This window comes from Pseudorca crassidens, chromosome 10, assembly GCF_039906515.1.
Source record: "Pseudorca crassidens isolate mPseCra1 chromosome 10, mPseCra1.hap1, whole genome shotgun sequence".
NCBI classification, from domain to species: Eukaryota; Metazoa; Chordata; class Mammalia; order Artiodactyla; family Delphinidae; genus Pseudorca; species Pseudorca crassidens.
Genome location: NC_090305.1, coordinates 49581683 through 49605936, shown reverse-complemented (window position 1 = coordinate 49605936; position 24254 = coordinate 49581683). Strand labels below are relative to the sequence as shown.

The following is a 24254-nucleotide window of genomic DNA, read 5'->3' as shown; positions in this document are numbered from 1 at the left end:
ACAGGATTCTTGGTGGCAGCAGTGACAGCAGTAGCGATCAATACATGTCTCTGGGGTCTGAGCTGAGAGCTACAGCTCATGCCCACCTCTGGAGTTCACTTATGCAGTGCTTTGTCATCTATGGGCACACAGAGTAGGAATCCCCTCACCTTGCGCACCCCAAAACAATGGTCTCTTGCATCTCCAGCAGGTCCAGACTTTTTCCCGGACTCCCTCCCGGCTAGCTTTGGTGCACTAACCCCCTTCACGCTGTCTTCACGCAGCCAACCCCCGTCCTCTCCTTGTGGTCTGATTGCCAAAGCCCGAGCTTCAGCTCTCAGGCCCCACTCACCCCGGTGGGTGAGCAGACAAACATCTCAGGCTAATGAGTGCTGGTCGGCAGTGATCCTCTGTGTGGGAATCTCTCCACTTTGCTGTCTGCACCCCTGTTGCTGCACTCTCCTCTGTGGTGTGGCTCCAAATCTTCCCCACTGCCCACCCCTCGTCCCCACCAGTGAATGGGCTTCCTAGTGTGTGGGAACGTTTTTTCTTTCACAGCTCCCTCTCAGAGGCACAGGTCCCATCCCTATTCTTTTGTCTCTGTTTTTTCTTTTCTCTTTTGCCCTACCCAGGTATGTGGGGATTTTCTTGCCTTTAGGGAAGTCTAAGGTCTTCTGCCAGCGTTCAGTAGGTGTTCTGTAGGAGTTGTTCCATGTGTACGTGTATTTTTGATGTATTTGTGGGGAAGAAGGTGATCTCCACGTCTTATTCCTCTGCCATCTTGAAGGTCTTCTCATAGCAGAATTTCTTGCCTCAATGTGCTACATGTCTTTAAGAAACCCAAACATCTTTAGTTTCCCCTCATAAGAAGACAAAAGTAGATAAACTTAGACCTGTTTAGCAAGTAGTGTTCCAGTGTTTTATTTTATTTGAAATAACCTGGATGGTCAATAATTCCTATCATTTAATTTAATATAGTAAAACTAAATTTTCAAGTTGCCAAAATCAGGAGAGACTATTTTAGATAAACATTCCCAAAACGCAATTTTTTTAAGTTCAACTAAAGGAACCTCTTATCTCATGTACATTTAATTTATTTAAGATTTCATTATACCAAGTTCTTTTCCTTGCTGACAAATTTGACTCTCAGTATAATGAAAGTATTATTCTTAATACTGATGACTCTAAAGACATGTCTATATTAATTAAACGAACAAACAAGCTTGTTTTTGCTCATTAAGGATTAGTCCTAGATCACATGACCCTGAAATTTATTTTGGCCAGTTTTCTTTATATTTAGAAATATTTAACTTGTAAGCACTTACTTTTCTTTAGGCCAATTAAATACAGCTCATCTACAAGTTACTTTTTATATAAAGACAGATGGAACCAGAGATCTCCTAGCCCCATTTTAAACTTAGTTATGAACCAGGTATTATAATATAAAACACACTGGTTTATAATGGTTGGAATAAGTTAAAAAATTTTTTTAAGTTCTCTTTCCCCTTCTCCCTCTCAGTCTCAGTAATTACAGGTGGTCTAGATAAGTGTTTCTGAGAGCCCTCATAGAACATTTACATCTCAAGGTGAGACTGATTTGGAGTCTTAAAGATCTATTTACCTGTCCCCAGGTGACTCAGCTCGAGTCTCAGATGACCCAGTTTGAGTTCTCGACAACTCAATGACAAGGACCCAAAGATTCTGAGCTACTTGTGGGTCCTCAGATCTCCTGGGGAACCAAAACTGAATTTCCTGAGCTTAGCCTAGAACCATATTTCTTAGGGGTTCTTGTCTCTGAGAGAGGCTTCCGGAGACCAATGGTGGGGAATGACAGGGAGGGGTGGACCCGAAAAAGACATATACACAGATCCAAGCTAACAGATCAAGATGAGAGACAGATTAACACTAAAGACATGCTCTTGGCCTCCTGATTATATCCTGAAGGTGAGAGTGCTTCAGGGATTGTGACTATGGATGATTTACATGTTCCTGGTTGCACGGACGCATGCTTCAGGTCAGCAGGGAAACTAGAGCCACTCTGCCCTGATCCATGACCAACTTATACTTTCATGGGACTCTCCAAGTGGTGAGCACACTGATGGGTCTTCAGTGCTTGACCTGTGCCCACAATTGTGGCAGAGACTCACAAGAGCAGTTGGACAAACAAAACCACATAAAACCAAGATCCTTCCAAATTCACTGATGAAGACTTGAAACAAACCAATGACAGAAATTTAAACTAAAGACACAAGAAACAAAGAGGTGATCTTCCTGTGCGGTGGCCTCCAGAGGACTTTGTCCAGCCCAACTCCTCACTCACTTAGCCCTCTACTAGAACAGAGTTTGTCCAGCTCCTCACTCACCTGGCATTTCTGGCCAGGTAAAGCCAGTGACCCTGTGTTGGGCATCCCCAGGACACTACCCTGACCCATGAAAGGCATCCCAATCAAGGATATTTGGGAGGGTTTGTCTTTCCAGATGAGTGCTCCCAGATCAGATGCTTGGCTGTTTTCAGATCTCAGACTTATTCCAGTAGGGCTCATTGACTCCGAGGTCAAGGGCAAGGGCTAAATCACTCTGTTCTTTTGGCTGGCCACCTGTTGGCCTTGAGTCAGAGAGCCCTCTGGCTGGATTTGTTACCAAATTGGTCACCTGGAGCCACACCAGTGTCCTAGTTCAGGCCGAGGCCCCTAGCCCCCCAAGACCCCAGGGAGGTTCTTTGTGGCTCAGATTCGCACAGCCAATAACAAAATCAGTGCTGAGACTGGAATAGCACAAGCTTTATTCAATGGCCAAAGAATGGCACAAATCAACTTCTTTGTCTCACAATCCCTTAGACTCTTCGAGCAACATGGGGGTGTCTCACAGTCCCTCAGACTCTGACCTGACCTCTAAGACTGGAGAAGAGAGGAATGTCTTGCAATCCCTTGGACTCTCAGAGCCAACCTGGCCAGACCAGATTAACTGTGCAGTTCTTGAGTCATTTCTTCTCCCCCGTTGAGATGGGGACAGAACCCTGAAGCTGATTTGTGGGATAAACATCTCTCACCTCTCCAAAGGGACTCTCCAGATCAAGAAGTCCAGAGCAGCTTCTGAGCCCATTCAGCAAGTTGAGGTGCATAGACCTGAAAAATCAGGCACCAAGAGGGATTTCCCTATGCCCTTCCCCTTAGATCCCCCAGCAACATAGACAAATTCACCCGGGTGAACGGCTGCAGCCCACTGCGTTGCCTCTTGGGAGCTGGAGTAACACAAAGGGGTTAGGTGAGAGGTCCCATCAGAGTCATCAAAATTTGTCACCTGCAAACCGTGTTCTCCTTTTAGTGGGTGTCAAGTCAAAAGACACAACCAAGACAAAGATCAGGAGAAGGAAGTATTTATTACTTGCAGCAAGTAAGGAGATCACTGGGGATCTTTCCAAAGCCGTGTCTCCTCAACGTTTAAGGTAGTGGGGTCCATGAAGTATTGTGCAGCTGTGTGGCATGTCTGTAAGCCTCAGTCATAATGTTTATGAAGACAATGACTAACATCTTCTACAAAAGCATCTGGAATGCAATGTCACGTACGGGGGCCACTGGCAACATGTGACTCGAGCCGTTGAACTGTAGCTAGTTTGACTGAGGAACTGAATTTTAAATTTCATTTAAATATTAATGTGTAGTTTGCATTGTATTTCTGTTGGACAGTGCTGGACTTGTCCAGAAGGCTAAGGGGCAGGGCTATGCACTTGCCCTTCCTGATATATAGCCTTCATGCCAGGATATGAGTTGCTCCTCAGCCCAGTGCTGAAGCTTCTGCCACACGCATATGGGCACTGCTGAGATTATGCCCCTCTTTGAAAATTTGAGAGAAGGGGGCATCCCTTTTCTTTATTTAAACGTGCCACCTTATTCCAGGTGTTGGGAGAATGTATTACCTATGCAAAGCTGGCGAGTTTCATTTAATTTTCAAGGCTCTGGAAATATGGGCTGGGAATGAGACACAAAATGTAAATAGAATCAAGAGAGGGCTGGTTTGGTAGGGGATTAGAAGGATGGGAATGGATAGGGAAGGAACTCACAGTTGGATGCACAGATTTTGGTATTATTATAGTAATCGAGTGGTGGGTAGCTGAGTGCCAAATTTGTTATGCTTCATAACTTAGGTATGTGTTTCATGTATGTATTAAAACTTCTGTGATTAAAATGAAAGGGTTGGGGTAAGAAAATTATCAATCATGTTTATTTGTATTTGAGTCCCTATGTTCATTCCAACTCAATATACACACATGTGCCATATGTGAACATGTTTGATGTACTTTTGTTGCATTGTATTAAATTTAAGTATGGTTCTTATCATTTGTCAGGGCACAGATGTTTCTTATTTCATTTTAAAAACTATTAAGAAATTGACTTTAGATTACACTAGAAAAAACAAGCTTGAAGGTTATTTATGGCTGTCCTTAGTAGGGTCTAATGACCCTTCCACTAGGTGGAAGCCATGGAGGCCAACTTGCAAAATGTTCAGGAAATCCAGAATTTTAGGGTAGGGCAAACAAGTAATGTTAATAGCACTGAGAACTTAAGGAAAAATATAGTCCTCTTAAATGCAAAAATCATCTCATTTCATAGGAAGAGTTATAGTTTCTTCTTTAAGACAGCAGGAGTAAAGCATGGAAAATACTACATAAAAAATTTTAAATGGTTTTTCTTTTTAATACAAAATAAGTATTTTGATTTTAAAAGTAACAAAATCATTCAAGGTACTGTACTAAGATTTAGGCTCGTAATTATTCTTAGAGCTTATAAACAACTGTGATAGGACAAGGTTCTTCCATTTGGTCATAGAATGTCAGTTCTGCTCTGGGTTCACATATGTCTATTTTCTCTCTTTATTAAACTCTTGAGGGCGTCTTGAGGAAAAATAAACCTATATTTTCCTATGTAAACCATAGCGGGGTATAAGCTTTCAGTAAATGTTAGTCAAATCCAAGTTGAATAACTCCTTCTAATTCTGTTTTCAGAGACTTCACTGGTGGAATAGGATCAAGACCAAGGCCAGGTAATTTAGTGTTGGCAGCAATAACATCATACACGCCTCCCTGAAAGTCAGTGCAATTCATATTACAGTTTCATATGTTTCCCCCTTTTATTTCTTCAGCTTTGCTGCCTCTTTACCTGCTTCTGAAAGTGCCACCCCTCATGCTCAGGGCCCAGGTTAAGGAGCTAGAGGCCGAGTTAGTGATGGGGTGGCAGTCCCATAGCCTTCCCGCTGTGATAACCTTAGTACAGTAACTAGTAACTTTAGTACAGTAACTTTAGTACAGTAACTTTAGTTACTTTAGTACAGTAACTTTAGTTAACTTTAGTTACAGGTAACTTTAGTACAGTCAGGTACTAAAGGTAACTTTAGTATAGTCAGCCAGAGAATCTTGTTTTATTTGTCCATCATTATTAGCTTGGCATGTTAACAGTATCAAAATGCTTTCTGTATTCACTTATTTGATGAAATATATAGGCTGTTTTACTAAAATTTGTATTTTTGCTTGGTAGGAATGTTAGCCAGTTGAATTTTGATGCTTACAGTGCATACCTACTAACAAAAAATAGTAACCTTGTTTTACATACATATTTCTATAAGCTCTACACCTATATGATATGAGTAAGCATATCTTTTATTCTATCTCCATTACTCTGACACAGATAATTTTAGTTATTTGTATTTGATTAAAGCAGTGTTATATCACATTATTTCTCTAATAATGTAAAAATTATGGATTCTTAAAACATAAAAGTTTATAGTAATTGTTTGAGAAAAAAGAGTGTATTCCTTAATATTTCTAATTTCTATTAAAGAGGACCAAAGTTCAACAGTAATAGTAAAGTTTTTAACTAAACCTGGACAATTCAGGAAAAAAACTTAGTGACTGTGCTTTTAACATATGTGTATGACTCGAGTATAAAGTTCTATTTTACTACTTTGGTTAATTTGGAATTATTGCTTAATGTTATTTTCACTTTGGCTTCCTTAATTCACATTCTTTTGTAGAGTTAATAGGTATAGTGAACAAAGGAGATGTGAATTGATTTACTGTAATATTAGTCCATGTCTCCACATTTATTAAATTTGCTTTGGAAGAGTTATTGACAGTTTGGGGCCAATCTGTCACGATCAGCATAGATGCAAAAAACAGATAGCTTTGTTATTAACATATCTAAAGCTGTCATGCTGACCATGCTCTACTCCTGCTATTTTGGCATAAGGTAAGTTCATAACATAATCATGAAGTTAAAATAATTGTCATTGATTGATTTTATAATAGTGATAGCAGAATACATACATATGTAAGCAATTTGCAGTTCAGTTGTGATTCATAATAAGAATTATTTTTCCTAAAGGGTATGTTGAGTTAGCTAGTTTAAGACTTGACTTTATGTCAGCAAAATTGATCAGATCTCTGGATGTTTAAACAAACTATTTAGCACAGTTAACATGTAATATATTATATTTCTTAGACCTACAGTTTGTTATACTATCTACTTTTTAAAAATTTACTGATTCATATATTTTAAATTTAAAACAGAATGTACTATAGCATTTTAAGTGTTGTCAGTGAATGCTAAAGTTTACCTATAAAGGAGTGATTAGTTTCAACTAATCTTGTAGAACACAGTAATGCATATGAGGAAATTTGGGTTACTACTTACAAGTTATTCCACTTTCCAGTAAAACAAAAAAAAAATTTTCTTCATCTTAATGCAAAATGGTTTTTCTGCATATTATAAAAGTCATACTTTTTAAAATGTTGCGGGTAAAATTGGACTATTGGTTGCTTTATCAAATCATAAACAACTGGTACCAGCCCCATCCACTTAGATCACCTTCTCTGCAAATCAGTATTCTTTCCATTATGTATAACAAATAGCTATAGTCCTGTATTGCCTAAGTGCTCTGGAAAAAAATTGTCAGAGATGAGAGAATTTTGTCAAAACCTGGGTATGCTCCCAGGAATATATCTAGTATGTGAACATCATTTTCCATGTGCTATGGCAGAACAAAGGGTGAGAACTATTATTTTAGAGTGCTAAGTGGCTGTATTAGAATATGATCTTGCCTATATTGTACTCCTAAAATGTGAACTTCTAGGTTCATATTGTGGTCATACAGCAGTATTTGATGTACCTCCAAACTCCTATAAAACAAATAACCATGAAGCTGTTTCAAGTTAACACTATTAAAAATCCTCTTGTTCTGTCTTTTAATACTAACTAGATTGTATAAATTATTTGATAAGATATTCTTTAGGTTAAATAACAGACTAGTTCTCTGACAACAGAGTTGAAAATTTAGGAATTTCTATACTGAATGGATGAAAGTATTAACAGTAATTAACATGGAATCAATGAATGAATAAACACTTTTTACACATATTAATTATTTTAGCTCTATTTCCCTAACCTTTGTCACTTATAGATTACCATGGCACAAATTTGGCTGTATCTGAGTACCATCTATATTACTATTTTCCAAATATCGATTTCTTTAATTTGACTTACTTTCTCAACTTAAAGTTATCTAAAGGGAAGTTTATATTTTTGTTACAAATGGGAAACCAGAATAGCGTCACTTGCCATAATAGGTGACAATTATAAAAAATAAATGCAAATCTAAGCAAAACAACATTATTAAATTCTAGTAGATACTGTTACCTGCTTATCCTGAGGTCTGTTTTCTTTGTTACGAAGGAACATTAGCTCATATCTCAAAGATGGTGATGACATACTTGTTCCATACTGAAACTTAACCCTTGATATAATCAGTAGAAATAAAAGAAAACTGGAAAAGGAATACCTTTTATACCTGATCTACTTACTATGTAACGTTATGCTGTTTAAGTGCCTCTAGCTGCAGGAAACTCAGTTATGTCCAAAAGTTCTCGGGATGAATAATTTTTTAAATTGAAGTATAGTTGGTTTACAATATTATATTAGCTTCAGGTGTACAACATTGATTCTCTATTTTCATAGATTATACTCCACTTAAAGTTATAAAATATTGGCTCTATTTCCTGTGCTGTACATTACATCCTTGTATCTTATTTATTTTATATGTAATAGTTTGTACCTCTTAAACCCCTTCCCCTAATTTGCTCCTCCTCCTCTCCCCGCTGGTAACCACTAGTTTATTCTCTGTATCTGTAAGTCTATTTCTGTTTTGTTCTATTCATTTGTATGCTTTATTTTTTAGATTCCACATGTAACTGAAAAATACACTGTATTTGTCCTTCTCTGTATGACTTATTTCATTAAGCATAATATTCTCTAGGTCCATCCACATTGCTGAAAATGTCAGAATTTCATTCATTTTTATGGCTGAGTAATATGCCATTGTATATATACACCACATCTTCTTTATCCATTCATCTGTTAGTGGGCAGTTGAGTTGCTTTCACATCTTGGCAATTGTAAATAATGCTATAATGAACATTGGGATGCATACATCTTTTTGAATCAGTGTTTTTGTTTTCTTCAGATATATAATCAGAAGTGGGATTGCTGGATCATATGGTAGTTCTATTTTTAATTTTTTGTGGAAACTCCATGCTGTTTCCCATAGTGGCTGAACCAATTTACACTCCCACCACCAGTGTGCTAGGGTATTTATGTGTTGTCTTTTTGATGATAGCCATTCTGACAGTTGTGAGATGATCTCTCATGGTGGTTTTGATTTGCATTTCCCTGATTAGCAAGGTTGAGCATATTTTCATGTGCCTGTTGGCCAGCTGTGTGTCTTCTATGGAGAAATGTCTATTCAGGTGCTCTGTCCATTTTTAATTTTTTTATATTGAATTGTATGTGTTCTTTATTTTGGATAGTCACCCCTTACCAGACATATCATTTGCAAATATCTTCTCCCATTCAGTAGTCTGTCTTTTCCTTTTGTCTATTGTTTGATTCACTGTGCAAAAGCTTTTAACTTTCATTAGGTCTGATTTGTTTATTTTTGCATTTGTTTGCCTTGTCTGAGTAGACATATTTAAAAAATATTGCTAAGACCTATGTCAAAGAGTGTACTGCCTATGTTTTCTTCTAGTTTTATGGTTTCTAGTCTTACATTTAAGTCTTTAATCTCCATTTTGAGTTTATTTTTGTATATGTTATGAGGAAATGTTCTAATCTCATTGTTTTACATGTAGCTATCCAGTTTTCCCAGCATCATTTGTTGAAGAGATTGTCTTTTCCCCATTATATGTTCTTGCCTCCTTTGTCATAGATTAGGTGACCACATGTGTGTGGGTTTACTTCTGGGCTCTCTACTCAGCTATGTGTCTGTTTTTGTGCCAGTACCATACTGTTTCTGACTACCGTAGCTTTGTAGTATAGTCTGAAGTCAGGGAGCATGATACCTTCAGCTTCGTTCTTTTTTCTCAATATTGTTTTGACTCTTCAGGATCTTTTGTGGTTCTATATATTTTAAAATTATTTGTTCTAGTTCCATGAAAAATGTCATTGGTATTTGATAGGTATTGCATTAAATCTATACATTGCATTTGGTAGTATGGACATTTTAACAATATTATTTCTTCCAATCCATGAGTGCAGGATACTTTTCCATTTTTTTGTATCATCTTCAGTTTCTTTCATCAATGTCTTCTAGCTTTTTGATTATAGGTCTTTCAATTTCTTGGTTAAATTTATTCTGAGATATTTTATTCTTTTTGGTGTGATTATAAATGAGGTTGTTTTCTTAATTTCTCTTTATGATAGTTCATTGTTAGTGTACAGGAAGCAACAGATTTCTGTATATTAATTTTGTGTCAGTTCTTTAAAAATAATTTATTGGTTCTGTTGTCTATAGAGTCAAATTAATCAAACAATTGGATATTTTGAATTGGAAAAATGTCTAGGGTCTTTTATGTATATAAAAGAAATAGTCCTTCCCTGTTGAGATAGGGGAAATGATGTTGTATATTTGTGAAAATTAAATCATACCAAAACATATGATGAGAAACTTATTCTTTGTCAAGTTAATAGGGTACATTTTAATGTTATGGATGCTATTTGTGTAGGTCAAATGTAAATTTTGGGGAGTGTCAGTCAAACCCAAATTTAAAATGCAAATGTCAACTAAGACTATGGCCAACTTTGACTGGATTAACACTGATGTTTCTCCCTCCTTTGCTGGGTTTTTCATTTTTCAGCAGCTAACACCCAGGCACTGAACTAATAGATGGGAATTATTATGCTCTGCATTTTGAATAGAAATTTTCTCTTCATGATTTCCAGGCTCTTAATTATCATACTAGATGACTGAGAATCTATTTTTATACTTGTCTTTTGTTCATAAAGATTACATCTATGTAAAGTAGTCAATGTTTCATCCAAATATTCCAGAGAGCACAGCTATATTCTAGTTGTCCTTATTATGAGCAACTTTCAGTAGCTTGCTTTCAAGTTAGTTATTAACATAGAATACTTAATACTAGATATCACAATTGCCAAGGTGATTTTTTGTAAATGCCTTCTCTAATTTTATTGTATAGCAATTCTTTTAGCATGTGAAATGTGCTTACCAGACTTTAATCAAAACTCTTATAATACTAGTCTACACTATGCAATTTGACATATAATTATATATTTTTCTATATTGTTTGTTGGGATTTGGGTATGTTAGTTATATTTTGCAACCATATTATAAGCATCTTTAGTAAAGTTTGCATATATCTTGAGTATTTCCTCTGAGATCAGGCCCCTGAAAACTACTTACTTTGTAACTGATGCAGACCTACCACTGTTTAAACCCTTGTTTATTCTTGCTATTGAGAGCAACTGAATAAGTAATCTTGTGATTACTTAAAGACTAGGGGGAAAATGATATTTTAATGTTAGACTTCAGATTGGGGAAGAGGTGGGAGATAACACATTTTCTCTATCAGTGATGAATTGCGTCCTAGGTCTTCATGCCAGGCAGGCACTGGGGGAGTGTGGACCAGTTGTAGATTTTTACATATTCTTTGGAGGACAATGTCTTTTCAAAAAGGTACTCAATCTCACAAATTTATTGATGGTCCCAATCCAAGCCCAAGTGCAGACTGCAAATTAGCTGTTAACACAGCCCACAACCCTGCCCCGGGGGTTTCTGCACTGGGAAAAGGCTAAATGAAAGGAGGAGAAGAAAGCTACACCAACCTCTGGTAGGAGTAAAGGGAGGTCTATGTGGCTTGGGTGATGATTGTAGCTTAGTGTACAAATAATTGAGTCAATGTAGAAAAGTAGGGCTTTCAAATTCCAAATTGCCATTATTAATGATTACTGAGATTCAAAAAGTGGTTTCAGGACTTCCTTGGTGCTGCAGTGGTTAAGAATCCACCTGCCAATGCAGGGGACATGGGTTCAAACCCTAGTCCAGGAAGATCCCACATGCTGCGGAGCAACTAAGCCCATTGACCACAACTACTGAGCCTTGCTCTAGACCCTGTGAGCCACAACTATTGAGCCTGTGCTCTAGAGCCCATGAGCCACAACTACTGAGCCTGCATGCTGCAACTACTGAAGCCTGTGTGCCTAGAGCCCATGCTCCACAACAAGAGAAGCCACTGCAGTGAGAAGCCCGCCCACTGCAACAAAGAGTAGCCCCCGTTCGCCACAACCAGAGAAAGCCTGTGTGCAGCAGCTAAGACCCAACACAGCCAAAAATAATAATATTTATTTATTTATTATTTTAAAAAAGTTGTTTCAGAGTGCTTACAACTACCCTTTGAATTGTTGTCATACAGTAATTTGAGTATTGCAAATGGTGACTGGTGAGTAAATAGTAATGAGAAACAGGCAAGAGGCCTCTTCTGGTTGGACCACCTTCCTGCCCTCCAATACAGCTGAGATCTCATTCATTGTTAACTGACATTCCTCACTGTGGATTCCATAGATTATTTGGGATGTTTTAGATGACATGTTAATTAAAATTTTTAAACTTATTTATTTATAAGTTTCTTATTTATCTATAAGAAGCTACTTATTGTTTCTTACCACATTGGAGTCAAAAAGCACAATTTTTTTTTTAATTTATTTATTTTTTATTTATTTTTGGCTGTGTTCGGTCTTTGTTGCTGTGCATGGGCTGTCTCTAGTTGCGGCAAGCGGGAGCTACTCTTCATTGCAGCGTGCAGGCTTCTCATTGTGGTGGCTTCTGTTGCTGTGGAACACAGGCTCTAGGCACGTGGGCTTCAGTAGTTTTGACATGTGGGCTCAGTAGTTGTGGCTCACGGGCTCTAGAGCACAGGCTCAGTAGCTGTGGCACAAGGGCTTAGTTGCTCCATGGCATATGGGATCTTCCCAGACCAGGGCTCGAACCTGTGTCCCCCGCATTGGCAGGCAGATTCTCAACCACCATGCCATGAGGGAAGCCAAAAAGCACAATTCTTAAAGTTATTTTTTAGCAATAATCCTAGTTTTATTTAAATTCCCTTAATGATGGGACCAGATGGAGGACAGAATAGCCTGTTCAAGAGCATTTGGAGACAGGGATTTTTATAGTTGTATAAGTATATTTTTATAGTTGTGGAAGTATATATATATATATATATATATATATATATAGTAAAATAAGTATATATATAGTAAAGAAAAGCTGAAGTAACATTGCTAAATTAAGCATAAGATTGGCAAATTTTCTGTGGGGCAATAAAGGCATATCATTTTTGTGATTAACGTCTTGATTGGCCTATAAAGTCATACCAACATGTCAATTTCTATAGGTTAACCACTAACTCTACAGGACTGTAACTGCCTTCACCTTTATCGGTGTAGATTAAGAGTATTAGATTAGAATCAAGTAAAGCTATTAGAAAATGTCGTAACATGATATCAGAGAATCAAGCAATGATTATTTTGTCTGTTTTCCATGATTGAGATAAATTTTTCTTGTCCAGGTAATTGAATGAGAAGAGGGTTCCTATCTTTTCTTTCTGTTCCTTTTAGTTTGATTGGTTAGCTTTTGCATACATAGTGCTGAACAGAGTGTATTTTCACAGCACAATATTTTCTTCTTGAGAATTCTGACCTTCAATAGAGTTGACTTTCAGAGAAAAAAAGGTTCCCTCTAGTAAGAATAAAAGGGGCCAATATGACTTGGTTAGTGATTGTAGCATAGTATAAGAACAACTAAGTCAATGGATAAGGGCCAAGCTATATGGACTAGGCCAAATGCATGTTATTTTTAGGCCACAAATTCAGGGGAAAAAAAGTCTAACTTTCTATTTTCCCAAAACTGAACTTAATTTTTATATTAAGCCCCTATTCCACATCTCAGAAAACATAATCAATTAGCCTAAAGGCAAATTTCAATGTGTTAGTGATTTCTTTATCATATCAGGCTTAAAGTCAGACAAACAGAATTGCAGTCCTCTTCTTCTTCTTCCCTGAGTGGTACTTTTGTTCCAAGGATTCAGTTGGCATCATTGTACTGAGGCTTTGAGACTGCCTGTGCTGGTATCTGCTCTGAGTACTGAGTCGGGGTCACCCTTCCACGTTGCTGTCCTGAGAAGTGGGCACAGCCCTCCCTGACTTCCAGCTCCCAGTACACGTTCCCATTTCTGTCTGTGTCCCCTTGACATGAAGGCAGGACTTCTGTGGGGCAAGCTCTTTGCTCTGTCAGCTCACCTTCTCAGGGGTCTGGGAAGGTTAGCCTACTCTTCCACACTCTCTGGGTTTGGAGACTTGGGGGCTGAGCCTCTGACACCCTAGGAAGCTGTCTCTCCTGCCCCATTCCATCCAAGGTCATATGGTGCAGGGAACATCTGCATGGCTAGGACCTCTCAGAGCTCACTGTGGGAACTGTGCCCCCAGCCTTTCCACTCTTGAATCCCCAAATGTAGAGACTTCTATCAAACATCTCTGCCCTCCTTACTGCCCCCACCAAAGACTTTGCCCAAGTGAGCTGGAATTTGAATCTCTTCTGAGACCTTCTTTCCTTCTCGTATGTCTTCGTCCTTCCTCCTCAAAGAAGCTTTATCTTATCCAGGAGGGCAGGAAGAAGAGTTTGTTCAGCTACAGGTCCTGTGAATCTCTCTGCCTTTTGCTTAGACTAATGCTTTTAAAGTCCAGGAACGTATGCTCTCTGTTCCCTGGTTCCTCTCTACCTCCCCATTTGGGGCAGTGCTTGCCTCACTCTGCTTCTTGATAACAGGAGGTTCATGAGGTCAAAAGTAAGTGTGGGAAATAATACAACAGTGAATTCTTCACACAGCATCTTGCCATGTGTATTATGTAGTCATTTTAAGGGGATTGGCAACTTTAAATATCCTGAGATTATATATTTTGAAAAAAATAAAGACAGAGAGAATTTGGAATAGGATGAAACTCTAATCCTCACACACACACAAATTAAGCCTGAACAAGATGTGAGATGCATTATGTAAAGGTGATTCAGCCAGCATTCAAGAGTGAAGGACCTCAAAGTGGCCTTGCTTCTTTGGCATTTAAACAGCTTGTTTCTGAAGCTGGAATGAAAGGAAGTGGAAGGAACCTGGTCACCCGGGGTGAAAGGTGCTGAGGCTTTATTGCAGCTTCCTGTCATCTTGTCGGAAGTTCTATCAGGGGCTGGACTGTGGGGGGACTAGACCCAGAACCTTGAGTCTCTTCCTAATAATTTCTACCTGATTGTGGAACCATCTATTGGTCTGTGTTGGGAAAGATTCCATGCCCACACCTCCTGGTCATCATCTTCTCTCTCACTTCCCTCTCTCCCACAGAGGGAGTCATTTAACAACTCAGGTCCAAGCTTCAGCCTCTCCTCAGCTCCTGCTCCCCACAGACAGTCACCATGTGCTGCTCCATGCCGGGCCTGACTTAGGCCCTAGGCCTCTTCTCATGAGATCACATTTCCTGAAATCACCATCTGCTGTGGTCCCTGGCTCCCTCTGCAGATGTACCCAGTACTATACCTTTTCATGGTACTGCACACAGGGAAAACTGAACACACTGCCGTTCTCCAGATGTGGCACTCATTTAGCTGACTCCTGTCCTTTGCTGAAACTGTTTTTCTACTCAGAAGCTGCCACTCAAATATACCCTCCCTCACACCAAATCCATGTCCTGTGCCTACTGAAAGCCTATTCATTCTTCATGGTCTTCTCAGATGAAATGTTTGTATCAGTTCTCTGTCCTTCAACCGTGGCCCTCTAAATGGACCTCCCATGAACCCCTTGTGAATACAACGTTCTTTGTCTAATTTTGCTGCCTTCTATGCTGCTGGGCACAGAGGTTCATTGCTGAGAATTTGCAGATTTAAGCTACAATTCAGTTACTTTATTTCCTTTTCACAAAAGTAGAGGAAAGAGACCAGAGCAAATCTGTTCACTGTACTTAAATTTAAAAGGTTGTCTTTCAACAGGGCAGTTGGTCCCATATGGAGAAGCCATGTATGTTTTAGCCCCCTTTATAAAAGGAAACTTTTTTTTACTTTTTCAGGGAGCTCCTGCTCAATACTTTCTCTTCTCCTGTTGTTCAAAAATTCCTGATTCTTAGCAGAAAGAATTCAGAAAAATAGTAGGTTGATACTATATCATGGTCAATTGGGGGAACGTGAATAATCCATCTTTTGTTCAATTTGTAGTAATTAACAGTTTCAGAGTTTGTGTTGTGAATTGTGGTTTCAATAGACTGGATATATGATGTAAATCAAGTCTCAAAGAACGAGTAATGGGCAACTAACTTGGCTATTGTAATGTGCCATGAGATAATAAAGCAGATATAGTGCACTGCACAGGCTACAAAGACATAATGCTTCCAGTTTATTACTTGTACATGCTTTCCAAAAATATTTGATCCATTAAATGTTCAAAGGTATAGTCAGAACATGTTAAAAGTAGCAACTCCTTTTAAGAAAAAAGTGGTATTTCAGGTGTGGGAAGGAGCATCTATATTATGTTATATTGTCCATAATTTCATGGTCTCCCAGTGACAAGTTAGGAGACTAAGTCAGTGTAGAGTTTAGGGCCCACCTTGTTGCATGTCCCAGTTCTTCAGTCTTGGTTGGACAATCTCGTTAATTTCAGTCATCTATAAAATGGGGATAGAAACAACTACCATTCAGAATAGTTGTGAGGATCACATGAGACTAAATGTGTAAAACCCTTGCCAACACCTCCTCCAGGTCCTCCTACCCACCACCACAGAGGGGAAACGTAGCTGTTTAATGTCATGCTAACTACACAGTAAGCTAGCAAATATAAATTTTTTTACACCCTAAGTAAATTGCCTCTCATAATGAATTTTGTAGTTTCCTTCTAAGTTTTAAAACACTAATTAAGTTCACTATTTTAATAAAAACTGTAAAATGAATATAAAGTATTCCAATGTAAACTTTGATTTTATTTAAATTTTAATGAGACCAAATGCTTTCTATCTTTCACAGTAGGAACCATATAGATATGAATCATGGGCATACTATATATGACTGACGTTGGAATATGATCAGCTTCTATCATGGCTTTTTTTTTTTTTTTTTTTGCCATGCTCCCCAACTTGCAGGATCTTAGTTTTCCAACCAAGGATCCAACCCAGGCCCTTGGCAGTGAGAGCATAGATTCCTAACTACTTGTCCACCCTTTAAATTGAAAAGAAGTAACAAATTAGGTGAAAATACTTTTAACATGTAAAATACAATAAAAGGATTAGTAGTCAGACAATGTAAAGAGCACTTACAAATCAATAAGAAAAAAAAGCTTGGGACACAAACAGAAAATCACCAAAGAAGTACAATAACCTCGTCAGCATTCAGATAAACAAAAAATAAAACAAAATCAGCTTGGCAAAATTGAAAAGTTTGATTATAATGTTGATCACGATATAGAAAAATGGATTCTCTTCTGATCAGAGTGCAAATTGATTCAGCCACTTTAAAATGTATTTGTTAAAATAGGAAATATATGTATCAAAGGGCCCAGCTATTTAATTTCTCCTTATTTACCCTAAAGACCTCTTGTACTATGCACAGTGAGGCACGCACATATATACCCACTGCAGCATCATTTATAATCATGAGAAATTGAAAAAAAAACTAAATTCCCATCAAGACAGAAGTGACTAAGAAACTATAATGCATGCAGGACATGTAGTACTGTTCAATAGTGGTCATAAAGAATAAGCTATAACTGGGTGTGTTGATAAAAAAGAATCTCCATGACAGACTGAGAATAAACATTGTAAAACAGTCTTATAATGTGTCACCATTTATTTAAAAAGAGGGAAATAAAGCATGAGATAATACTATAGATTTTCTACAATAGTAGCTTTCAAAGTCTTTTTGGAAGTAAGTCTTTTTGGAAATGACACTTAGTAAGACACACATTTTATATCTCGACTGGGTGGATCCTTACTACATACAATGCACTTTGAAATTTTTATATCCTATTCTATTTCATTTCATGCCATTCCATTCCATTTTTCAAAAGGCTGGTCATGACTCATTAAACAGATTTAGGACTCAACTGCAGTTTGAAAAATATCGTTCTGAAGATACACACTGAAGTACATAAATAGAAAAGTAACTGGAAGGCAACACACCAAGCTGATATCAGAGGTTTCTTCTGGGGAGGTGGCTGATGGGTGGTGGTTCCAGGGACCCTCGAAATCTCTTCTGTGATACTTAGGTTGTTTTACATTTCTTTGCTTGTTTTACGATGGGCATGTGTAATTACACATTTTAGGATTTATTTTTTAGCGAGTAAGCAACCAAAACTATTTTCAAAACTCAAGGACTTACCTTATGGTCAAAGGTCTTAAGGAAAATAATTTTAAGCAATTTTGTATATTGAGTAATTCAGAAGGCACACATTCTAGCTAACTGTCTCTGTTTTTATATCTAGCCACAGATAAATACATTCTTGTGGCAAGGTAGACATCCCACTCAAAATGTCATCACAAATCTAAGAACTCTCTGCCATGCTGTGAGATTTTAACTCATTACCTATGAATGAAAGTCCATATACCAAAAACATAAAGTAATCAACATAAGTGTGATCAAAAGCCATCCAGTTTCAGAAAATACAAAGTTAGTCTTCCTATAGCAACATCAACTTGGCCACATTAGTTTTGGATATCAGTCTAGACAAACAAACAATTACATTTTAAGAATTATTTCTGCAAAGAAGCACCATTGTAGAAAATATGACATATATACTCTTGGCCATCTCTTCAGGCTGGAGCAGATACTTCCAGCTCTCTGTTTTCTATTTCAGAGCTACCTTAATTCTTTCTGATTTACCTTCACATTTTTACCCTAAGGGTAATTTACTAAACCTCATCTTAATGGCAAGTAATTGTTGCTTAAAAGGAGTTAGACACAGTTCCAAGAGGAGGTAGATCCTTTAAATTGCAAACATTTAAACAGGGTATTAAATGAAGATGAACTAGAGCTAGATGATTTCTTGTGTGAATTTCTCAACAAACTCCGTAAAGATACCCATAAGGAAAATAATATTTCTTTCAATGTTATATTTATTTTCTTTTTTGTGATTTGTGTCCTAAACATACATTTTGGTATGCTAATAATAAAACAAGTTGGATCTTTTAATGGCCACATTAAATTTTCTCTATAAATGTTTTGAAAACAAGTTTTTATGGTAAAATATGCAAACTTTCTCAGAAAGCATTTATATAAGAATCATTTTTCAAAATCTTAGCTGTTGCTAAAGCAATTATTGTATTCACATTTAATTTCATGTGCTCAAAGTTGTCTGGAGGTAAGAAAAGAAGGACTTTGGAAATTTTCTTTAAAAGAGAAATTGGCAAGAAAAACGTTATTTCAGAAAGTATGCTACATGTTATTGGGAGGAAGGGAAAGAGCAGGAATGTGGGAGAGAGAATAATATACATCCACATATCTGAAGTCTCTCTTTCATTTTCTCTAGTGTGGATCTGAGGGTGAGAAGAGGCAGAGGGGACCTTGTGGCTAATACAGGGGTCAAGGCCATTCCTTTAAATAGCTTTACATTCCTCAAAGTTAAGAATGAGCCACTTGTGGCTATGACATGTGAATCTGGGAAAGCAGCTTATATGCAGTTTGATACAAAGCTAGCCTAGAACTGTGAAAGTGATGTGGCTCTGTGATGAGAATTCAGGATAAATTATAGATGTGTCTTATTTAGACCTGAAGAGAAATCTCAGTGAAAATTATAATTTGTAATAATCAAGGGTTGGAAAGTAACATAATTTTCAAACCCTTGATTATTACAAATTATGTGTTTTTGTTTGCTCTTTAAGATTGCCTATTCACTATTTGCATTTTAGTAGTTTTAATAAAATTAGTTTTATTTGCTACTGAGGGCAAATGAATTTAAAATTTTTAAGTGTGATAATCTCTTAACTGCACATATCTGAAGCCCAGCTCTTCAATGGCCACAGTATCCAAGACACCACTGACACCTTGTGGCAGCCTGGTGTAATTGCAGGCAAAATTTCCAAGTGATAAACAGTCTTTAAGATGTTACAAATGATAACATTATTGTGTTACTTAGAGGTCTAAGAAATAGAAGGAAAGAATTGTGCATCCCATATCATAAAATATGGAAGTGTAACAAGGTCTCTACATATTTTCTAATTGGTAGGATGAGAGTATTTTTTTTTAGAATTTTACCCCATTTTCCACTTAATACCACTTGTGAAGGGGAAAAGGGTCTTGATTAACTGCAGAATTTGTCATCCACAGCATCTGCAGGAATTGCTGTGTCCCAGAGGAAAGTACGTCAGATCAGTGATCCTATTCAGCAGATCTTAATCCAGCTGCACAAAATCATCTACATCACTCAGGTCAGTGTGCTAGCTTTTTATTTCCTTTTTATCTTAAGTACAAGTTTGGTGCTAATATTGGTAAGGAACTACTTTGAGAAACTTTCAGTTCGAGTGATGCTTGTTCTTATTCTCTCCAACTACATATATTTGGGAACACTTTAGTTTAGCAGCAGAGCTGGGAAGGTCATAGGTTAAAAGAAGCAGATAAGTCAGGTTTTCCCTGTGACTCCTAACCTGCTCTTTTACTGCTAGTGCCCAACCAAAAACAAACTTCAACACAAATGGCCCTTTAATATGGGGGTGAAAGTGGAGACAGAGCTGGGCTACAGGAAAGAAAGGAAAGTAGTTCCCTAATCCTGACGAGGCTGGGATAAAACCAAGACCTCTCAAAAAACTGAAAACACAAAATTCAGGATTTTAAAAACTTTTTCTAAATCTCAGTGACCCTTAGTCAGTTGCCAATTGTGGCAATTCCAATTAAATATTCAGGTACTAGAGAGAAATATCACCAGGGCAGTGGAACAACTGGGTCCATTATAAGTCTAACTTGGGCTAATATGCCTCCCCCCTCAAAGAAGCAAACAAGCAAAAAAAAACCCATTTTGATTAGTGTACCACGGTGGCATTATAAGACTCTAGGAAATAGAGTCAGTTTATGACTGGTGTCCAGTATTCCCTGAAAGCCTGTGTATTTCCTTCTTCTCTGTGAGCAGTCACCCTAATAGATAGCTGCAGGGCTCTCTGGAGAAGGGTTGGAGGAAATTTTATTTATTTTATATTTATTTTATAAATTTTATTTATTGCATAGGTATAGCAATGTTTCAGGGCCCTTCCTCAAGGAGCCCCAGCTTTCCCACTAATTAAGAGGCATTTGGCCTTTGAATTGACCAACATCTAGAAACTATGTGAGAGGTGATGACTCTCAATTGAGGGCAACAGTAACTCAAATCACATTTTTGAGTTACTAGAGTGTCTTTTCTGTTATATGGATTAAGGAATACTCTAGTAGGATGACCACATGTTTCTTTCCCAAGAGCACCCCGATCAATTAACTACCATCAGAGATCTCTGTGAGCCAGGCATTCTCATTAACAGTAAACATCCCTGCCACCCTTTATGGTAAATGCTCCCAACTTGTCAATGGTGGTCAGGGGCTGCCTCTTGGCCTCTGCTCCTCTGGGATCACATCATCCGCACTGGAACCTTGTACTTTCAGTGTCATATCTGGCCTACAAAGGAGAGCAACTGTAAGGTCTTCAAGGATGCTCGTTCTCCCCTCTCCAATGTGTTTCTCACTGCTTTAGTGAAAGTGAAGCCTAACCTGGCCTCTGTACCCTGACACTGAATTAAATCTTGGACACAGAGTTTTGGGTGAAGTAGAAAAGAATAGCTTTATTGCTTTGCCAGGCAAAGGGGGCAACAGCAGGCTAATGCCGTCAAAACTCTGTGTCCCTACCTGGAGTGGGTAGTGAGGAGTTTTATGGGAATGGTTCAAAGAGGGCATCATTAGCTCGTGGACATTCTTCTGATTGGTTGGTGGCGAGGTAACTGGGAGTCAGCATCATCAACCTTCTGGTTCCAACCGGTCTGCGGTCTACGTGCTTGTGGGCAGCATACAGTTAACTTCTCCCACCTGGTGGGTGTTTCAGTATCTGCAAAACAGCTCAAAGATATTGTGTGTATCCCTTAATGGGGAGCCAGGACCCTTCCCCAAGGCTGAACTATTGTTCCTCTTGACTGCTCCTCCCTTGTCTCCGCATCCCCTCCCTTCCCTAATTAGCGACTGCTTAAATCTGCCAGTTGAAACTCAGGGAAGGTCATGGAGGCTGAATGAAACCTATTTCCTATAATCAAAGAAATGGGGGGCACAGAAAGCCTTTTGTTCCCAGGAGCCCCACAGGGTCCTGTGTGGTATCAAAAGAAATGGCTTCTGAGTGTTCTTGCTAAATGAAATTGGGAAGTGAGTGTGCAGGTCACCCATGGTAAATCTATCCCAGCATTCCTATCTCTCCAAGCCTTTGAATTTCCTCCTCCACAAGCAAGAGAAGCTCTGGCATTTTATCCTCATTAAATGTAGGCCACCATTGAGTCCAGGTTTTAGTATACCTCCAGCTGCATGAACTAATATACTAAATCTAGACTCTCTAGTAAGCACACACATTTGAATGAATTCAGCTTGATATAGTGCTATATTTCATCCTTCTTGGCCTGACACCCTTAGAATCCACTCCTGCACATGTTCTCTGGGTTGCTGCTGATATGGAATAGCAAAATCTTTTGATGCAATTCTTTTGATGAAGAGCAGATAGGGAAATGTACCAGTTCCCCTGGATCATATTGAGATATGACCCTTGTTGCTGACTTAAAGCTCACTGTTGTGGGTCTTAAGAGGAATGAGCATCCCTTTTTAAGATATTACCCCTCATCTGTCCTAGGTGAGGTTAGTATAGAGTTTTGAAGCAAAAGAAATCTTATCTTCTCAGATGCAGAGTTTCAAGCTACTTCCACTGGCAATGATGGCTCAGAGTGAGTTGAGTTTCAAGACTGTCAGTTTTATCTGGGTCCAACAACATGTCCCTACTTGGAGTTTTAGTATCCTAATCTTTTTTTCTAACTTTTGCATGAGAAACTTGGTGAAATGTACATTCAGCTGACATTGTAATTCAGCAACCTGATCAATTAGATTTGTGTTTGATTATCAGCCATACCAGTGCTGTGGTAGCAAGAAATACATTCTATTATGGCTGACATGGAATCTTTCTGGCTCTTAGACTATGAATTGAGCTGAAAGTTAAAGGACCCAGGCTTGTCATTGTCTCTCTGTAAGTGCCCCAGTGCATCTAAAGGACCCACCCACCCCACCATCCTCGTGGTCTTCATACTGCCTGACAGTCAAGTGTAGCAGCCACTCAAGCTTCCAGGGTACTCGCTTCAGTTGGCTCTTCATCCAGGTGACAACTGACTAACTGTGAGGCCACTGCATGCCATGGACTACTATCATCCTCTGTCCTATTGGCAAACAACCCAACAGTGGGCTCGGTTCCAAGGATACAGTCAAATCAATTTCCAAATGCCATCTCTATGGCTTCTCCTGGACATTCCTGGAACCAAATCTGTTTCAGTGAGGGTCTATTCAGGGGACAGAAACCAAACTGATTTCAACAGGGAAGGTTTCACATAAAGAATTGTTTAAGGGCTTCCCTGGTGGCACAGTGGTTGGGAGTCTGCCTGCCGACGCAGGGGACACGGGTTCATGCCCTGGTCTGGGAGGGTCCCACGTGCTGCAGAGTGGCTGGGCCCGTGAGCCATGGCCGCTAAGCCTGCGTGCCCGGAGCCTGTGCTCCACAACGGGAGAGGCCACAACAATGAGAGGCCCGAGTACCGCAAAAAAAAAAAAAAGAATTGTTTAAGAATTACTACTAATAATAGGGTATTATCTACTGAGGAGGGGAAGAGAAATCTAAAGACTATAAGAAGAGCAGATAGGGAAGTCACTACTTATAGGACTGAGGCAGAGCACCCAAGAAAGTAATAAAATAGAAGAGGACACCCTCATCCTGGGCTGAGGTCCAGACCTCACTGGAAAGCCAGAGAAATGTCCTGAGGTACTGTGCTGTAGACTTGCTGGAAATCAGCATGTAAGAGTGGTGTGCTGGGAATTGCCCACTAGGAACTGCCCTCTCTGGGACCAGGGGAGGCTGCCCACTGGTAGGTGCTGCTCCATGGAACTCTCTGGAAAGCTGCCTGCAGGTTGGTGGCACTGAATCTGGCTGGGGGTGAGCACAGCTGGGGGTCCCCATTCCTACTGACCATTCACTGCTGCCAAACAAAGGCAAGGCAGGAGCATCACTGGAACCAGAAAGACAGGCTCCATCCTCCACTAGTGCCCTCTCAGAGAGAGCTGAACATCCAGCCAGCTGACAAAGGATATATGTTCCAGTGTCACAAGCAGGGCAATGAAGGTGGATTTGGAGCTGAGAGTAAACAAACTTACAGCTGGCACAGTTAGCCTGGGGGCTCAACAAGGGACTACCTTATTTGAGACCTGCCCACCTCTAACTTCTCACTGTTTCCCCTTTGACTTCTGCCCAGCCTGGAGAGTAGCCTGGCTCTTATCTATCATATTTGGGTTATTTTGGGGGGTTTAAAAAATTTTTAACCAAATCTGATATTCTTTTCAGTTACCCTGAGGGCCAGCCTTTTGAAGGCTCAAGAGTCTAAAACTGATTACCCTTTTCTCCATTTTCTTCTGTCAACCTTTCCTTTAGGCAATCCTGCAGAACTGTCTACCTGATTAAATGAAAGTGGGTGAAGGGGCATAAGAACATAGGATGGGGGAGAAAATTGGTTAATAAGTCAAAATGTAATCTTCCATATCTCTATCGAGTAAAGATATTCAAAAATACATTTCCATTTAAATACTGATACAGATACATGGAGAAGAATTCTTAACTTCAGTGCTATGGAAATAACTTCAAATAGCTTGTTGGTTACCTTAATGATTCA

The 24254-nt window shown here is 38.8% G+C and overlaps 1 protein-coding gene across 1 annotated transcript in view; it reads left to right on the top strand.

The window, feature by feature from the left end:
- Positions 1-24254, top strand: part of NEK10 (NIMA related kinase 10) — a 309256-nt gene that overhangs the window by 237381 nt on the left and 47621 nt on the right. The window contains exons 31-32 of the mRNA XM_067753539.1: positions 4982-5019; positions 19666-19766. Coding sequence (XP_067609640.1) covers positions 4982-5019; positions 19666-19766 — 139 coding nt within the window. The remainder of the gene's footprint in view (positions 1-4981; positions 5020-19665; positions 19767-24254) is intronic.